The sequence below is a fragment of the Anomalospiza imberbis genome, chromosome 19 (genome assembly GCF_031753505.1).
Source record: "Anomalospiza imberbis isolate Cuckoo-Finch-1a 21T00152 chromosome 19, ASM3175350v1, whole genome shotgun sequence".
Lineage (NCBI taxonomy): Eukaryota > Metazoa > Chordata > Aves > Passeriformes > Viduidae > Anomalospiza > Anomalospiza imberbis.
In genome coordinates this window covers 7,124,849-7,143,015 of record NC_089699.1, presented here as the reverse complement: position 1 = coordinate 7,143,015, position 18,167 = coordinate 7,124,849, and the positions used below count along the sequence as shown (strand labels likewise).

Here is an 18,167-nt window from a genome sequence, read left to right as displayed (position 1 = left end):
TTCCACTGTCCCAGGCTGCTCCAAGCCCTGTCCAACCTGGCCTTGGACACTTCCAGGGATCCAGGGGCAGCCACAGCTTCTCTGGGCACCCTGTGCCTTACCACCCTCACAGGGAAGAATTTCTTCCATAATTAACAAGCACATGACAAATCTGAATGAATGGGAACAGAACCACTTGGATTTACCTGGATTCCCTCCTCTACATGCAATGGCTGGAAAGGAAGAAAGCATCCTGTTATTCCTGGGTACAGCCACTGCTACAGCACGGAGCTGAGGAAGCACGTTGAACATTTACCTGATCTAGATTTGCTACACAGGTGTTAAACAGAGACCAGAATCCCAGATAAGAGATGGAAGAGGAAGGCGGGCTGTTCAAGGACTTAAAAAGGGTCGGCAGGGTCAGAGAAATGAGCCGAGGAACATTCTTAGCAGAGCAGGAATGAACAAAGGGAAAAAAGCAGCAGCAGGCCAGGCCAGAAGATAAGAAGTTGAGGCAACCAAGGAATCAGATAAGAGGAGTTACACCAGATTTTTTCAACCCTGTGGGTGGTGCGACTCGGGCGTTTGAGCCTTGACAGAAGGATTTGAAAGTGGCTGGAAATACATTGTTCTAATGAAAGGTCTCCTCAAAGCTGAAAACTCAGCTCTGTGTGTGGGTGCTGCCCGAGCAGAGCCCAGCAGGGCAGGCTGGGGAAGGAGGATCAGGAGAGCGCCCAGGACGTCTCCACACTCACAGAAACAGCACCATGGCTCACAAGATGAGATGAAAGGGAGCTGCTTGTTTAATCAGTTCCCTTCTCCTCTCCCCCAAAGATGGTGGTTAAAGCAGTGCTCAAATTTGAGAGCACTTAGGAGACAAAATAAAGGGAAGGGGTGGGATTGAAGATTCAAAAATAACTTAGAATGATTGCTGAGAGTAGGGAGCAAAACAATTTGTTAAATAAGAGACCAGGTCCTCAGGAGCAGTAGGAGAAGCCAAGAAGAAAAGAAAATTATGATGGAGAAGAACTATAAAACCCAACAGATGTCCATATTAAGAGTAGAAAATGGCCAAGTCCCTGGGTTTGGCCAAGCACAGCTTGGCAGGATCCCACCAGGAATGTGCAGCTCCAACCCCTGGGCTTCCCAAGGCTTTGCAAATCCAAGTGCTCCCTTTCCTGTCTCATCAGCACAGTCATTCTTCCTGAGGTTCAGATGATTCCCTCAACAATAACCAGTGGCTAATCTGGAAGTGGTGACTTCGGTGGGGCTGCAGTAATTCCGTGGAGGGGATGTGAAATCAGCGATCCCCTCCGCAGCAGCGGCTCTCCGTGCTGCGCCTTCCCTGCTCTGCAGGGAGCGGGATCCCGCTGGCACCTTCCACAAGTCATGGTTCAAAGATCAGAGAAAAAACTATGCAATAACCTCAGAGTGTCCAACAACACCCACTGGAACAATCGGTTGTAACACCAAGGCTGCTGTCCCAAAGCTTGCAAGAAAAAGGACAGATGAAGAAATGGGAAAAAAAAAATTCACAGCATGAACAGAAACCTGCAAAAACTGGGGCTTAGCTGTCAGACCAACCAAGAGTTTGAATACAGATCTTGAAGAGAATAAGTTTTATATTCTTGTCTCTAAAAGCAGTAACAAAAATGCATTTTTCCATTTTCTTTTAACTAAAAGGGGCTTGCTGCTATGAAATAAATAATGAGTAGCACGGTCTTACTTAATCTGTAACCACCTTAAACATTTGGGAAAAATAATGAATGCAAAATATTTTATATGATTAAAGCCACAGAACTTTTCTGTTTGTTTGGGGTTTTTTTTTGAAATGCAGATTTCCTCCAACTTTCTAGGAAACTAACTATTCACTGAAATTCACAATATTTTCTTTTCAAAGTTGTTAAGATTGAAATGGGAAACCCATTTCAAAAATTCTTACGAATCGGTTCCTTTTTATATATGCAAAGATGTGAAATAAAAGCGCTGAGGCCACCAGAATAATTTCTATCCCTCCTCTGTGAGCCGAGCAAAGACTGTAAACAAGGCACAAGGAACAGGAACCACAGGTATTCCATGTTAGCAAATCCTAGTGCTGAGACACCACAAAGTGAAAACTATTTTTAAATTAATACTTTGTGTTTCAATATCTTAATTATGCATCTTTAATAAAATATCATTCCTCTGATCAACAACATTTCCTTAGCCATCAGGAAGGAAATAGTAACTTGAGGATAATGGCTCAGATTTGTTTTTAACAAGCACAGAACTTCTGTCCAACTGCAACCATACACATGCCCTGGAAAATGCAGAGCTCTGAGGAGTATAACCAACAGCACGAGGGGGTTGTTTTGTTTTGGATTGCTGTTTTTTTACATAATATCCTTAATGGGGTGGGAGGAGATTGCTGGTGTTATTACGTACTGCAGCCAACATAACTTGACCGGCTTCAATTCAGTACTTATTAAAAACAGAAAACATTTTTGGCTGTGTTGGGTAATGAATAATTAGTTGCAAAATCAGTTTAATATTTACATAGATTACAAATGCAAAATATGAGTAGAGTGAAATGGGAGAAGCTGTTGCATGCATTTCTTAGAAAAGCATAATACTTTGCCTGCACAAGCAACTGACCCCCAACTTTCCTCCTCCTCTGAAAATCTCATTTACAATCATATTGATTTTTTTTTTTGTTCAGGTGAGTTAAAAGTAACTGCGTCTTTATAGCTTCCATTGCAATCATTAGTTCAAGTGCTGTGCAGTAAAACCCTGTCTCCACAGCTATAACACAACATTCAGCTGACTTTGGAACCAACATACGGACAGGGTACGAAATGGCAAAGCCTGGGATAAACTTTTAATGGAACATTATTAATAAATTGTGCTCACCCCATTTTAAATCAGATCTAACAGTGACTCCTCTCTTATTACTCGTTTTATTTTTCAGTCCACGTTCGTCACGTAACAACAACCAGACCCCCTGGCTCGTCCTGTGCTGCCCAAAGGACAGATGACAGACGGTGCTCCCTGCTCTGACATGCAGAACACAGAAAAATCCCAAGGGCCACTGACAGTCCCACTGGGGATTTTCCTTGGCACACAAAGGTTAGTGATCCTGAGTCAGAATATGAGGGAAAAAAAGGGCAAATTACTTTCTCTTCCCCCATCAAAATACAGTCTTCAATTCAATATGAGCAGATCTTTAAAATACTATAAATGAGTTTTTCCAAATCTGAATTAAATAGGAATTGCCAGGAACATTTTAAGTGCTAAATCAAATGTAGCCTAATTTCATAAAGAAAACATGACATAAGGATCTGTTCTGAAGCACAAAATATAATAAAGCAGAAAATTTGGGCATTGTAGTGCTAACATTTCAGGTTACCTGCTATGTCTCTAGACACAGAGATTTGAAAACTGGCATCTATCTGAAACCTCTAAAAAGCTCACTCACAAGTCTCATGGATTGAGGAAGCTGAAATCTTGCACAGCACACATAATGTGGAAATGCAGAAAAAAGATGGAAGCATTGAATAAAGCAGCTTTATTTATTTTAAAACTAAACCATAGCTAAGCCCACACGGGGGAAAGCCTGTTATCCCCTTTTCATTTTCTGCACTACGACATTCAAACGTAGTTCCTTCCCTCTGATGCTGAAAGCTTTCAAATGCATTAAGAAAACAAGCAAAAATAAACAAGATTTTTCATTATTAGTAGAGATTCCACTAAATGCTACCTCTCTGACACAAAAGCAGCAGTAGAAAACACCAAATCATTGCATTTTTCTGCTCAGTGCAACATATCTTTACAAGCAGCTCGCTGCAAAGACGCCATTTTATCAAACCTGAAACGCAGCCAAAAGCTCAGGACGCTGTGCTGCTGCTCTCTCGCTGAAATGTTATGTAATAAATTGATTTAACAGAAGCAGATGCTATTTTCTCAGGGTTAGGGTTACTTTCTCTCTTTTTTTGGCTCTAAAAAGGGCTGATGGGTAATAAAATACCTGAAGAAAGGAGCCGCCCAACCATCCTAGGAGACGCTACATTGTGTGCAGAGCTGTTTCTACTCCTGCCTCTACGTTCTCCAGGGCTCCCGGCTTCAATATGTCGGCTGTGTACAGTGTAAGCCTCATCCTGTAGAGCTGCCAAGAAAATCTCTCTGTGCGAGCGCGCGCCCAGACAACCTGCGAGCTCGGCCGGGCCTCGGCTGCACTGGCTATGGAAATGCCCTTTCCACGCACAGCCCTCCTCCCCCTTCCCCGAGCTCCGCTCCCCGGCTCTAGGTGAAGGTATCAACAGAGCAGGATTTTTAAGCTTTGATTATCTAATTGCAGCTGACACTAAACCGATCTTCCTTCCTCTTTAAATTCTTTCAACTGTCACAAAACATTTTCACTTCGGGACCCAGCTACAATTAGCGCCCGTAGCCGCTTTTCTGCCGCTTTTGAAAGTCAGCCAAGAGAAGACGCGGGCGCTGCCGAACGCCTGCCCCGGCTCCTGCCTCCTGCCCGGCGTCCTCCTCCTTCCTGCTGCCCCAGCTCCTGCCCAGCGTCCTCCTCCTTCCTCCTGCCCAGCACCTTTCTCCCTCTGCCAGCTCCATCTCCTGCCTCCTGCCCAGTGTCCTCCTCCTTCCTGCTGCCCCAGCTCCTGCCCAGCGCCCTCCTCCTTCCTCCTGCCCAGCGCCTTTCTCCCTCTGCCAGCTCCATCTCCTGCCTCTTGCCCAGTGTCCTCCTCTGTCTCCCAGCCCCATCTCCTGCCTCTTGCCCAGTGTCCTCTGTCTCCCAGCCCCATCTCCTGCCTCCTGCCCAGTGCCTTCCTCCCTCTCCCAGCCCCATCTCCTGCCCATCGCCCTCCTCCCTGCTCCAGCCCCATCTCCTGCCTCATCGTTCTCCTCCCTGCCCCGGCTCTTTCCTGTGCCAAGCGTCCTCTCCCCTGCCCCAGCTCCCACCCGCCGTCCTCCTCCCTGCCCCAGCGGCAGGTCCCAAGTCCCAGATGTACCCTGGACCGCTGCCAAGCCCTTAATGACTTCCCTGCCTCTATCTAAACCAGCTCAAAGTGGCAAATGCGAGCGCATTAATCAGCAGCGCAGTTGTTTATAGAGGCAGGGAAGAGCTGCCCGAACAATGCGGCAGGAGCGGGCGCTGGCTGCGCTTGCACAGCGGGACCGACCATCTTGGAACACCCTGGGCCGGGAGCCTCGGCTCCCTCCAAGGCACAGGAACATGCAGAGTGAGCAGAATGGGGTCAGCTTTATATTTTCAGGGCCTAGAGATCATCATAAATGCCGAGATTGCACGTAGAGGGCTTTTATCAGTGCCCACATGCAAATCTCAAAGGCTAATTCACACAAACTTCCCAGCATGTCCAATACACTCCTTTATGATTATCTCCTCTCCCACCTGCCCCAAATACATATTAATGACGTGGTAAATGGGGCACGTTTCAACCTTGCTGTTTCAGCTCCTGCCAGGGGCTCATCGGAGCGGTGTTGCCCCTCTGTCCTGGATCTCACCACGATGGCTCTTTAAAGCTTTGGCCACACTCTCAGGGTCGCTGCCACTGCACCACCGAGGCACAATCGCTGCTGCTATTCTTGGCTCAAGAACTTCTCCACTGAAGGACTCCTGAAAATAGTTGGTTTCCTCCTGAAGACATTTATTTTCTGTTTCTCTGCAACAGTCTCTGAATACCGGTCGGGTTCAACCTCATTTCAGAAACAACAGATAAATGGAAACCAAATCTGTTTGGTTTTGTTTCTATTCAGAAAATGATTTCAAATGCAGCCAGGAACTAGGCTTGAGAGCCAATTTTGCAAGAACAGTTTTAAGTAGAACAATTGTTGTGGTCTATTACATTCCTTTTAAACTAACCATACATGATGGAAATTTCCATTAGTTAAAATGATACATCAAAACCGGGCTCCTTGTGTTTTTCCTATAAATAACACAAACTTCCTATAATCGACTAAAATTTATGAAGGCAAGTACTTACATAGGGCACCTACTGAAGGGGACTGTTTATGACAGTCAGGGTACACAGAAAGGCAAAGAAGGACCCCAAGAAATGAGTCAGAGCCCACTAAAAAGCTTGGGAGCAAAATGAAGTGCTGCTTCCAACTAACTGTGCTGGCAGAGCTCATCCGTTCCCTTCCTATCTCGGACCAGCTTTGATGGGCAATGTGCCTCATAAATTTGAAATTTGTAATTATTAATATGTGAAGACTAAAAATGGGGATTTGAGAGGTGATGCAGCCCGCTCACCTGGTCTAAGGAACTATTCCTGATACACACACGGTGACCTTATCTCAACCCAGCAAGGAAGGCCCCCAGCAACAGAGCCTGCACATTCCCCAGTGCTCTATCTCACTTCTCAAGATCACTTTCATACCAGCACGATTTTCCTAATGTCCACCCTCAATCTTCCTTGTTGAAATTTTAGCCCATAATTTCTTATCTGATCCATCACAGGTACACAGAAGGCATCATTTCCTTCCCTGCAGCAGTCATTTAGGTATCTCTGCCATCTATAATTCTTCTTCTCACTCAGGAGCTCAGATTCCTTCCTTCTTTGCAAAGCTTTTCTCCAAGATCTCTACCCATTCCTGTTGCATTCCTCTGCTTCTTCCAAGTGGTTCCTTCAGAAGCACAGTACCTCCTGCTGGAATGTTCAGAGGTCCCTCTGGAAGCAATTCTGCCTCTATCCTTCAGTGACTGTTCTTTTTTGAACACATTAATCAAGTTTACCCTGTGACCAGACCTGTTTTTGCATTGTGAGATCCACATGTGTATTTGAGTACAGAGCTGCTCTGGCCAAAATAAAGAAACTTTCATATTTCTTTATTTCTTACCCAATTACACAGCAGTGTCACCCCTATTCCATACTGTAATTTTGCCTTTCTATTCCCTAGCACTCTTCTCCAGTTGGTCTCGATCTAAAATTTATTGAAGGCTGTGGTTTAACCAACCCCTCTGGCATAACCTGCTCTCCACAAACCCCTGTGACTCTGCATTTCTCTCCTGAAAAGTTCAACATGCACAGAAATGGCTGCTTTGGGGCTTTTTTCCCCTAGGATCATTCTAACAGTTACTCTGATTTACAGTTCCTTAATTCTAACTTTCTCACCTCTTAACATTGGTTGGCTTTCTTCTCTTTTGTAGTTTTCATACTCTTAAAGTGACCACATTGCTCCAATCCATCCTCTGCCTAGTCTACTACACGATGAAGGATGCACATGATGCCATGCCATTATTTCCAGACAACTGGAAATTCTTATTTCCTGAAGTCTCTAACTCACTGTAGCTTTAGTTCTAAGTTTACATATGAAGGGGAAAGGTATTTAAAATATTCCTCATGCCACCCATCAGTGGTTCCCTCTGTCCCACTGACCTTGCTTTTACTACTGACTCACTTATGAAAGAGTTAGCTTTTTGTTCTTGAGGCTTCTTTTCCTCAAAACTGCTACTAATGTCTTTATTTCTTTCTAATAGCATTGTATATAATCCCTGAGCTGTAAAAATTCAGCTTTCCTGTAATTTTCACATGACCTTAGCATCTGGGACTTTCTCCTGTAGCCCATTCCTACCTATCCCTGGTCACTTTGACCTTAGTTGTGTTGTACCTTTTATTTCTCCACCATCAGGACAGGTCCTGCTACTTGGTCTCTTCACATACTTTGTCAGAAACTGCCACCTGCACATTTGACCACCTTGCCAGGCTGTTTCCTGACCTTTCCTTCCTCACAGACACGTGGGCAGCTCCTGTCCCTGGCTGTCCCTGCAGCATAGCCATCCACAGTGAAGCTGTGAGATGCAGTTCTGCAGCTCCTCAAGCAAAAGCAGCCACTTTTGAGCCATCAAAGCTTTTGCACAGCCCCACTCTTTGAAAGTGAGGACAGCAAAACTACAAAAGCACTTCAGTTATTCATCCTTCCACAGATTTCTATTTTTTCTTTCTCCATGTGCAAAATTCTAATCACTGTCAAAGAGATTTGAAGCAGATTTATTTTTCATGCACTGCTGCCTGATGTCAGATAACATCCACAATACAGAAAAATTCGTTCCAAAGATTAGTTTACTGATGAGTTTTTACCATAATTTTTCATTCCTAATGCCTGCATTTGGGCTACATAGAGATTGCTACTTCCTTGTATTCAAAGCATTATAAGGAGCTTTTGAAATTTTTGATGGGAGACAAAACTCTAAACTAGCTGAGACTCATTTTCCACAACTTTCCTGTCACTGCAGTTCAGAAAATGTTCCTCACCCAGGAGACAGAACTATGGGTGAGATCCCTTCTCTGTGTTATCTGCTACATTTATGGCCTTGTGTGATGTTTTAACTTCCTTTTGTCTAAACTTACACCTGGCAGCAGTGACCTTTGGGAACACTGCCTGATTTCCAGGGCCACAGATCACACATCAAGTGCTACCAAATGCTGAACAAAGCCCTGAGAAACAACAGGAGAAGACAGAAACACAATCACTTCTTACACCTCACAGCACTAATTGAGTGAGAGTTGTGGCAAAAAAATGTAAACAAGCCAAATTATCGATTCTGGTAATTTTTTAATTTCTGGTGTTTTTTCAAATTTTTCAAATAACTAGAATTTGGCAAATTCTGGTAATTTTCCCCATGTTTTGATCCCAGTAGTAGGAAAACTTTTCTACAGCCACGGTACAGAGATGTCTGTACAGTGATGTACAGTGGACTACTCTGCAAATTGTGGCAAACAGAGAAGTGCAAGGATGGAAGCTGTCAGGAGTTTCTTGCAGGATGGAATTGTGTGTTTGTCATACACAGTCACCTTCCACTGAAGCAGCATGAAGAGCCAATTCCTGTGTTTCCAAAGGAATATCTCCATGGTGCTTTCTTCATTCGAGATCAACAGCCATGACACCATGAAGCACAGCATCCAGGTTATTATGGAGAATTTTTTAAGTGTATTTTCAATGTAATGTGTGAAATTATATACATAGGAAGTGTGCAAACACAATGAATGAATATTACCTAATTTCTACTTTAAAGCTTTTAATGTTTTAACTATTACATATTAAAAACTCTGCTCTGGGAGATCCAGAATAAATCCATTTTAAAAGTCTCTGGTTTTAATTGTGCAACTTTCCAACTAAAAGCAAAAACACAGTAATGTTTTGCCAGCAAGGATATACTGCTAATGGAATTGCAGAATATGGTCCCAAAGAGGTGAAGTTCAGCAAATCATTTCCATAAAAGCACTTTTCACATGTGCTTTGTTTGTCAAAGCTCAGCCTGTTTGCAATGCCTCCAGGAGATCAAGCTAAATGTTATTTCAGACTTTTGAAATTAAACTTTATTAATACATTTCAGAACTGTTTTGGCACGTGCATGCCTTACCTACAGCCATCATAAATCACAATGAGCTGAACTGCTCAAGCTGAATTCTTCAAGCATGGCTTTAGCAGAAAGGTCTCTATTACTTTGCTGGATCTGATGAAACTACTGTATGTCAAAGCTTATCAGTGTTTTCCAACTATATTGACTGAAGGCACGATAATCTCTCTCTAAAACTTTTCTCCAAATTTGACTTAACAACCATATAAAATTCTGAGGGAATTCTGAAGTAACTGCAGTTAAAAGATTGGATGTTTGGAATGAGTATTGTCAGGCATGATTTTAACAGTAATCAGCATCTTTTAATCTTGCTTCCTAAAAAATTATCAAAATGAAAGTTAATACAAAGAGATTGTAAGAAGAGTTATCCTGTCACAGAAGAGCACTCAGCAACTTCCAGCTGCCCACTTCAGGGTGCACACCACACCATGCCATGAGCATGAATCTCTCAACTGCAGCTAAAGAAATCTTCAAACACAAAATAAACCTTCTAGCTCCAGAGAAAAGAAGAATAAAGTTCAGCACAAAATCTGGCATCAGCCCACACACGGAAAATAAATCTCTGTTCCTAACTGCTGTCAAATTTTCACTTCACAACAAACAACAGATAGAACAAATTAAGAGTGTAACTCGAGTTGCCACAACACTGGTGTGTTTACTCATTCTGATTTACTGCAGGAGTTACTTGCTCTCATTTCTTTCTGGACTTTGGAAGCAGATAATATGGATCTGTTCTGCAAAATACTCTAACTGCCAATAAAAAGATGGGCACGAGTTCCACCCTGACTCCTGCAGGATGTGGTAGGTTGCTTTTGAGTTGACAAATGGTGGTTTCACATTGCTGAATTTCAGGAAAGTCAAAAGCATCTTGGAGGAGAACTGATTACTGCTTTTTATCTCTGTTCTAGTAATCATCAAACACACTGGTTGCCTAGAGACTCCTATATAAAATTAATAATTTGTAAAGAAACTAAGAAATCTCTAGTACTTGTTATTTTTAATCTCCCATGGTAGCTTCCAGAAACTATCCAAATTCTTTTAGATCACGTGGCAAAGGATCATTGCAATAATCCAATTAATAGGAAAATGCCTCACACCTTAATGAGGGAAATTAACTACTCACCTGTTTAGTGGAGTTAGATGACAAAGTGGGGAGGGAACAGATAAAGAGTCACACCTTTAAAAATAACAGACTAGACTAGATAACAGAATACTGCTCATAAATTAGAGCTACAGCTTTCCATCAGTGTAATCCTGGAAAGGATTACAGAGGGGGCAGGTCAAGAACGAGCTCTGTAGCTCAAGACAGACATTCCAGACAAATAACTATTCTACTCCAAAGTACTCCAGAAAACAGTTCCATAATTGTTAACAATGAATAAAAGACTGTTTTCAAGGGGTAAGATTTCTAAAATATTCAATGCAATTTGAAATGTTTTTGTTTCATAACAGTTTGTCTGGTTAATGTTTTAGGGATTACCTTAGGAGAGAAACAAAGTCTCTATTCCCAACCACTTCACTGGTACTTCTAGGTGATAAACCTGACAAAGGATATATTAGTGGCCATTAATTCCCACTTGCCTTATATTGGCAGAGCATCTTTTTAATTCATGACATTGCAGTAAAGTTCTGATAAGTATTTTGGATAGGCTGAGGCAGTAGATAATAGGGGCTGCTGATAAGGGAATAAAGAGATAAAATAATGTGATTTTTAGAGTGGAGAGACTGGCAGTGACTCTCTAACAGTATTCCTTGTACCTGGGTAGTTATAAATAAGGCTTGAAAGGAGCGTGGAGGCATAATTACAAGTTAACTCTGAAGGGATATGATGCTGTAAGAAGAAATGCTACAGACACGAACTCACATCAAGCATCTTCTGGATACAAGGTGCTCATGTAGGGCAATCCTGACCCTTTGATTACACCAGATCAGCAAGAAAATGTGTTGCTGTGGTTCGTGATGAGCCTAAAGAAGCCAGCCCAGGTCTGAGGGGCTCTGGGCAGGGCAGGACAGGGAGGGAGCCCTGAGCACAGCTGCATCACTGCCTTTACACCCTGAGGATGTCCAATAATGCTCCTGGCAGGGATCTCTCTCCCACATTTCAGGTGCTGCTCAGGCAGACAAAATTCCTCTTCCCATGTGGCTCAGGTACCTACACCAACTCTTCTGGACCAGTTTGATTTTTTTGTTCCTTCCCATCATTTCCCCAGAGAACTTTTACCTGCAAAGACTCTTCAGTAAGTGAAATACCCAGGGAGCCGAGACAGACATTTAAAGGAAAACAGTTCCTACTGATGCTAAGAGGAGGATGGCAAAAAAACTTCATTTCAATAAAGTATTTCTTAGTGAGAATTCTCTGTTCAAAATTCTATATTTTCGTATTCACAAAAACATACGAGCATACCAGTTTGAGTAAGACTTCTGGGAAAATTCTCATATGTACAGGATATAGAATTCCCTATTTTTTCCTAAATCTAACAGTCACTCAAATCCCAACAGCTGAGATGAAAAGGCTTTGGCCTTCCCTGGGTATTCTTCCTACTTCTTTGCTCTTTATGCTCAAGGAGATGAAAACAAAAGCCTGTATGAGAGACTGAGTAAGACTGTGGATATGTGCAATTCATGGCTACAAAGGTCTCTCAGGAGAGAGAAACTCCTCCCTTGGCCTCCCAGGGCAGCCAGGCACAGAGCTGCTGGCGTTATAAGCTGAGCTGGGCATGTATTTTTTTCCCTCCTGTGCCTGCAGTCAGTAAATGAGCTGATGCTCCACCTGCTGGAAAGAACTACATGAGCTCCAGAATTCAGCAAATTCTTTCTGTGTGGAAAAGGCCATCACTGGAATCTCCAAACACCACCTTGTGTCAGCAGGCAAAAAGGTAGCCAAGATTTAGCTTGTTTAAGATCCTGTTCCAAGGGGTCTGTTCAGTGTGCAGATCCTGTGGTGCCTTTGAAACCTTTTGTTTTGACTTTACAGAGTAAAGAGCAACAGGAAAATTGTGACTCTATGGACCAACTGCTACTGAGCAATTAAAATTGCAGCTTTAGATTTGAAGTGAGGAAGGAATTATTTACTCTGAGAGTAGTGAGGCCAGAGGAGGCCACGGAAATGCTCCAAGGGCTGAAGCCCCTCTGCTCTGGAGCCAGGCTGGGAGAGCTGGGAATGTTCACCTGAAGAAGAGAAGGCTCCAGGGAGAGCTCAGAGCCCCTTCCAGAGCCTGAGGGGCTCCAGGAGAGTGGGAGGGGGACTTAGGACAAGGGATGGAGGGACAGGACACAGGGAATGGCTGTAAGCTGAAGAAGGGTAGGTTTAGATGAAATATTAGGAAGAAATTCTCCACTCTAAAGGTGGTGAGACACTGGTGCCAGGTTGGACAGGGCTTGGAGCAACCTGGTCTGGTGGAAGGTGTCCCAGCCCGTGGCAGGGGGTGGAATGAGATGAGCTTTAAGGTTACTTCAGCCCAAACCATTCCATGATTATGGTGCTAAGCAACACTTTCACAAAGAGTTTGATCTGGGTTAACTTGTTTGGGGCAATAATATAAAATGAAGCTGAAAAGCTGCTGCACTGTTTCTTTTCCTCTCATTTCTACTAACCTTTACTGTCCTCTGAATTTTTCCAATGGTAACATAAAAGAAGCAAAAAAAAAAAAAAAAAAAACCCTGAATGAATTCAACAGTGTAAAACATCTGCTGAGGGTTGCCAATACTACATATATAGCAAGTTAAAATAGGAATTGGGAACAAAATAAAGCCTCAAGGTAGAAATGCATCTGGCAAGATCAAAGTCAGACAGCTCGTACTACACTCTTACAAGGAAAGTTCTTTTATGAGTTATGTTATGATTTACAGTGGCCTTTGTTTCATTAAACTCAAACACAGATGCTTCATATACATCTACAAGGATGCCTGGAAGAAAGCTCCTGACCCTCAGGCAGCCTGAGCCACTGCAGTTGGCTGCTCTGTGTGTCTCACATAAATGATGATGGGAGGGGCAGCTCCAGTCTCTGCTCCCCAGGACCTGAGGGAACGGCTGGAGCTGGGCCAGGGGAGGTTTGGGCTGGATTTAGGGAAAGGTTCTTCCCCCAGAGGGTGCTGGCACTGCCCAGGCTCCCCAGGGAATGGGCACGGCCCCGAGGCTGCCAGGGATGCCCAGGTGGGGTTGCTGGGGGGTCTGTGCAGGGACAGGGGCTGCACTGGGTGATCCTTGTGGCTCCTTCCAGCACAGAATATGCTAGGATTTCTATGCTTCCAGAGGTCTGAAAATAAAATAATAAACATATCTTTGACACAGAACATTAGTCTGACAGTTAACAAACATTTCCCAATCCAGAAGAAGCCAAGAATGTCAGAACTATCCCTGATGGATTGGGATTTGCAAGGAAGATTGCTGTCAGAAAAGTTAAAGAACTGCTGGGAAATTATTACTTTCCATCTCACTAAAGCCAAATACTTGAGAATACAGAAACAGAACCTCTTCCCTTCCTAAAAGAGAACCACTTTAATAAATAATAAATAGTTTCATTTTGTCTGTTCAGTGTTAGGTTTCTGGGGAGCAGCTGAGTGATATTTTCACATATATTTTGATAACCAGAGAAGCTGTAATTTCAGAGACAGATTATTCTCTTATCTAACTAAAACTTCTAAGGACAACACCAAAGAATTTCTCTGTTGCAGTTCTGCTCAGCAGCAAAAATAGTGAAAGATTCGCTAATGCCCAAAGGGAAAAACTGCAGACAGTTCAGATCCAAATTTTGTGATGTTTGACAGTGCTAATGAGTGATAATGAGCAACATTTGAGATCACACAGAAATGACTAATATTCAAGATATCAAACCCCTCCTTTATGATTTAGTCCAGATCACTTTTTAAAGCCATGGATAACTGCACGCCAGAACAGTCCCTACTTTGCCTGACATCCACACAAAGCAGAGATGGAAAAGGGGATTTGCACCACTGAGCCCATCTCCACTGCAAAGCTCACACCACCTCCAGCACAGAAGGGCAAATAAGAAGAGAGCTGCTTATTTCCCATCGGCAGCTTCAGGAAAATGAAGTTAGCAAAGAGACTTATTCCTCAACATCCTAAATCCAACAGCCAAAGCAAGGCCTGTGTGTCTGTCTGAGAGCACACCTCCAGCACTGTGTCCAGCTCTAGGGCTCCCAACATCAGAAGGATGGAGAGCAGGAGAGAGGCCAGCAGGAGGGAGTCCAGAGGAGGCCAGGAGATGCTCCAGGGCTGGAGCCCCTCTGCTCTGGGGCCAGGCTGGGAGAGCTGGGGGTGCTCACCTGGAGAGGAGAAGGCTCCAGGGAGAGCTCAGAGCCCCTGCCAGGGCCTGAAGGGGCTCCAGGAGAGCTGCAGAGGGACTTGGGATGGAGGGAATGGCTTCTCATTGACACAGGGCAGCATTAAATCTGCATTAAAAGCAGATTTTTGGATTCAATTCTTCCCTATGAGGGTGGGGAGGCCCTGGCACAGGTGCCCAGAGAAGCTGTGGCTGCCCCTGGATCCCTGGAAGTGTCCAAGGCCAGGCTGGATGGGGTTTGGAGCAGCCTGGGACAGTGGAAGGTGTCCTGCCCATGGCAGGGGGCTGGAAATGGATATTCCCTAATGTCCCTTCCAACTCAAACCATTCTGTGACCTGCAAAGCACAGAATGAAGTGGTAGAAAGGCCTAAGACACTCAACTACTTTTCCCAAAGTATTCCTTTCCTAAGGTGAAAATAATAATTGAGAGCATAAACAAACAAAGGTATAAAAATGTTACAACAGAACATAAGTGAAGTTACTATTCCTTATTTACAAACTTGCAAACCACTGTTCAAGGAGCATTAAAATTATCAGAATGATAGATATAACTTGTAATTACCCAAATTATCAATGCTTCTTTAAGAATCACCACTAAATATTTACACTTTCTGAAGATCCATTACAGCTGCCAAAGAAACACAAGGAGCAAAAAAACAAGCTGGAGAAAGACCCCACAGCAACAATAAAATCTTTTACAAATGGATGCCAGAAAGGGCACATTGTGCCAGAATGAGTATATAGCCAAGGATTATGAGTAATCCTCAAATATGAGTAAGAGTATGAGTAACAGGCGAGGATTGGAATTTGAAAATGGAATTTGAAAATGGAATTTGAAAATGGAATTCTAAAATTGCATTTAAAAATTAAATTTTAAAATGGCATTTGAAAACGGAATTTTAAAATGGCATTTTAAATGGAATTTTAAAATGGCTTTGAAAACGAAATTTTAAAATGGCATTTTAAATGGAATTTTAAAATGGCATTTGAAACTGGAATTTTAAAATGGCATTTGAAACGGAATTTTAAAATGGCATTTGAAATGAAATTTTAAAATGGCATTTGAAACGGAATTTTAAAATGGCATTTGAAACGGAATTTTTAAATGGCATTTGAAATGGAATTCTAAAATGGCATTTTAAACAAAATTTTAAATTGGCATTTGAAAAAGGAATTTTAAAATGGCATTTGAAACAGGAATTTTAAAATGGCATTTGAAATGGAATTTTAAAACAGCATTTGAAGTGGAATTTTAAAATGGCATTTGAAACCGGAATTTTTAAATGTCATTTGAAACCGGAATTTTAAAATGGCATTTGAAAACGAAATTTAAAATGGCATTTTAAACGGAATTTTAAAATGGCATTTGAAACTGGAATTTTAAAATGGCATTTGAAAGGGAATTTTAAAACGGCATTTGAAAGGGAATTTTAAAACGGCATTTGAAAGGGAATTTTAAAATGGCATTTGAAACCGGAATTTTTAAATGGCATTTGAAAACGAAATTTTAAATTGGCATTTCAAAAAGGAATTTTAAAATGGCATTTGAAACAGGAATTTTTAAATGGCATTTGAAAACGAAATTTTAAATTGACATTTGAAAAAGGAATTTTAAAATGGCATTTGAAACAGGAATTTTAAAATGGCATTTGAAATGGAATTTTAAAACAGCATTTGAAATGGCATTTGAAAATGGCATTTGAAACCGGAATTTTTAAATGGCATTTGAAAATGGCATTTGAAAATGGCATTTGAAACTAGAGTTTTAAGATGGCATCTGAAACAGAATTTATAATGGCACTTGAAAACAACCCTAGCAGTGAAGGAGGCAGCTCCACGCGGACGCAGCAGCAGCTGCTCGCCCGTCCCGCTCCCGCTCTTACCTGGCTGCGCCTTGCCGGGATGCTGCTGTCCTGCTGCTCCCTGCGGAGGAGGAGGAGGAGGGCTGGCTCCCGCTGCTGCCGTGCCCGGCGCCGGGCCGGGGGCGCTCAGAGCCCCGGCGGGCAGTGGCTGCCCCCGCTTTAGGAGCTGCTTCTGTTCCTGCTGGCGGAAGCGCGGAGGCACCTCTCGGGGCAGGTATCGGGACGCCGCAGGCTGCTGCCCGTTGGCAGACGCGCGCTTGCCATTGCTGCTGTTGGTGAGAGTGCTGGTGGAAGTACTGGTACCGGTACCGGCAGGTTGGGGCTGGCTTAAACTGGTCTTAATAGGTTCTGGCACTAGGGCAAAAGAAAATAATCATCATTGGTTTAGGATCTGAAAAGCTATCGGGTTTTTTTTTGAGCTGTAATTGGTAAACCGATGTTTTGCAGCCACTGAAAAGTTGGCAGAGTGTGTTGCTCTTTGCATAGGTTTACTTTCTGTGGTGGTACTGGAAGCTTTCATGCCCTACTGAAACAAATCATCTGTATGGTTTAAAACAGGAGGGAGGACAAAAGAAAGCTTTGACAATTCAGTACAGAAGAGAATGCTCATTTCTACTGCACCCACCTTGAGCCTCCACTGCCTTTTTAGTTCAGCAGTTTTGGGGGCGACCTTGCCAAAATTAACATCAAATCCCATGGCCTACAGCCATGAAAACAAACACTTTCAGTCTTCTAATAAGCTCCCAAAAAAACAAGCTAAACTACCTGATCCACCAGCTTATTCAGCACTCACACAAACTTTGGGTTTCTTGAGGTCTTTATCCAAACCTTTGCGTCCAACACTTAGGACATCTCAGCCACCAACATCTGCACTCCAGGCATACATCTGATACCTCCCACAGTAACCCAGCCTGCAATGACCCAGCCAGGCCACCCTGGAATGTGCCTGCACACCTGGCACGAGTGACCCGCAGTGCCAGGTCCCAGGGACAGGCAGGAGGGAGTGGGCACGGTGCTGGAAGTCGACAGCCCTGGCTCAGCTCACCTGGCAGCAACTGCCAGAGCTCTTCAGTCACCCAGAGAAACTCTTTGAGCTTCTGGGATGAACAGAACCAAGCACTGCTCCAGCTCATCACAAACCACATCCAACAAGTACAAAATTCCAGCTCATCCAGTCACAGAATATGCTGAGTGGGAAGGGACACACAGGGATCATCCCCCAAGGGCTGGCCCTGCACAGGACCCTCCCCAGGAGTCACACCTGGTGCCCAAGAACTGTTCAAATGTAGCTTGAACTCTGTCACAGCCACCACAAACCCACACTCTGCCTCTCTCCAGGCTCTGACACCTAGAAAACAGAACAACTTCTACAGCTGCAGCAGTGAACAGCACCAAGGGAATGCAGAGGGTGGGTTCAAAACAAGCTGGGACTTGACCAAGCAAAAACATGCCAAAAAGTCTGGCAGAACCATCAGCACTTCACTTCTCCAAGCTATTTGTTTTGGAAGCCTAAATAATTTCACCTGTAATTCTGTTTGAACAAAAAAGGAACTCAAAATATATTAAAAAATTTGAAGTACTACTAATAACTGAAGAGCAGAGAACAAACCTTCCTTAGCTTTTCAAAATACACAATCACCGTTGGAAAAACAGTC

The 18,167-nt window shown here is 43.3% G+C and overlaps 1 protein-coding gene across 14 annotated transcripts in view; it reads right to left on the bottom strand.

The window, feature by feature from the left end:
- TNRC6C (trinucleotide repeat containing adaptor 6C) overlaps positions 1-18,167 on the bottom strand; it is a 99,840-nt gene that overhangs the window by 38,885 nt on the left and 42,788 nt on the right. For 13 of the 14 annotated variants that reach the window (XM_068209390.1, XM_068209392.1, XM_068209381.1 and 10 more), the window contains exon 4: positions 16,534-16,866. In XM_068209390.1, the coding sequence (XP_068065491.1) occupies positions 16,534-16,866 (333 nt within the window). Of the gene's footprint in view, positions 1-3,982; positions 4,414-16,533; positions 16,867-18,167 lie in introns of those variants that run through there. The other variant, XM_068209396.1, reaches the window with a different exon arrangement.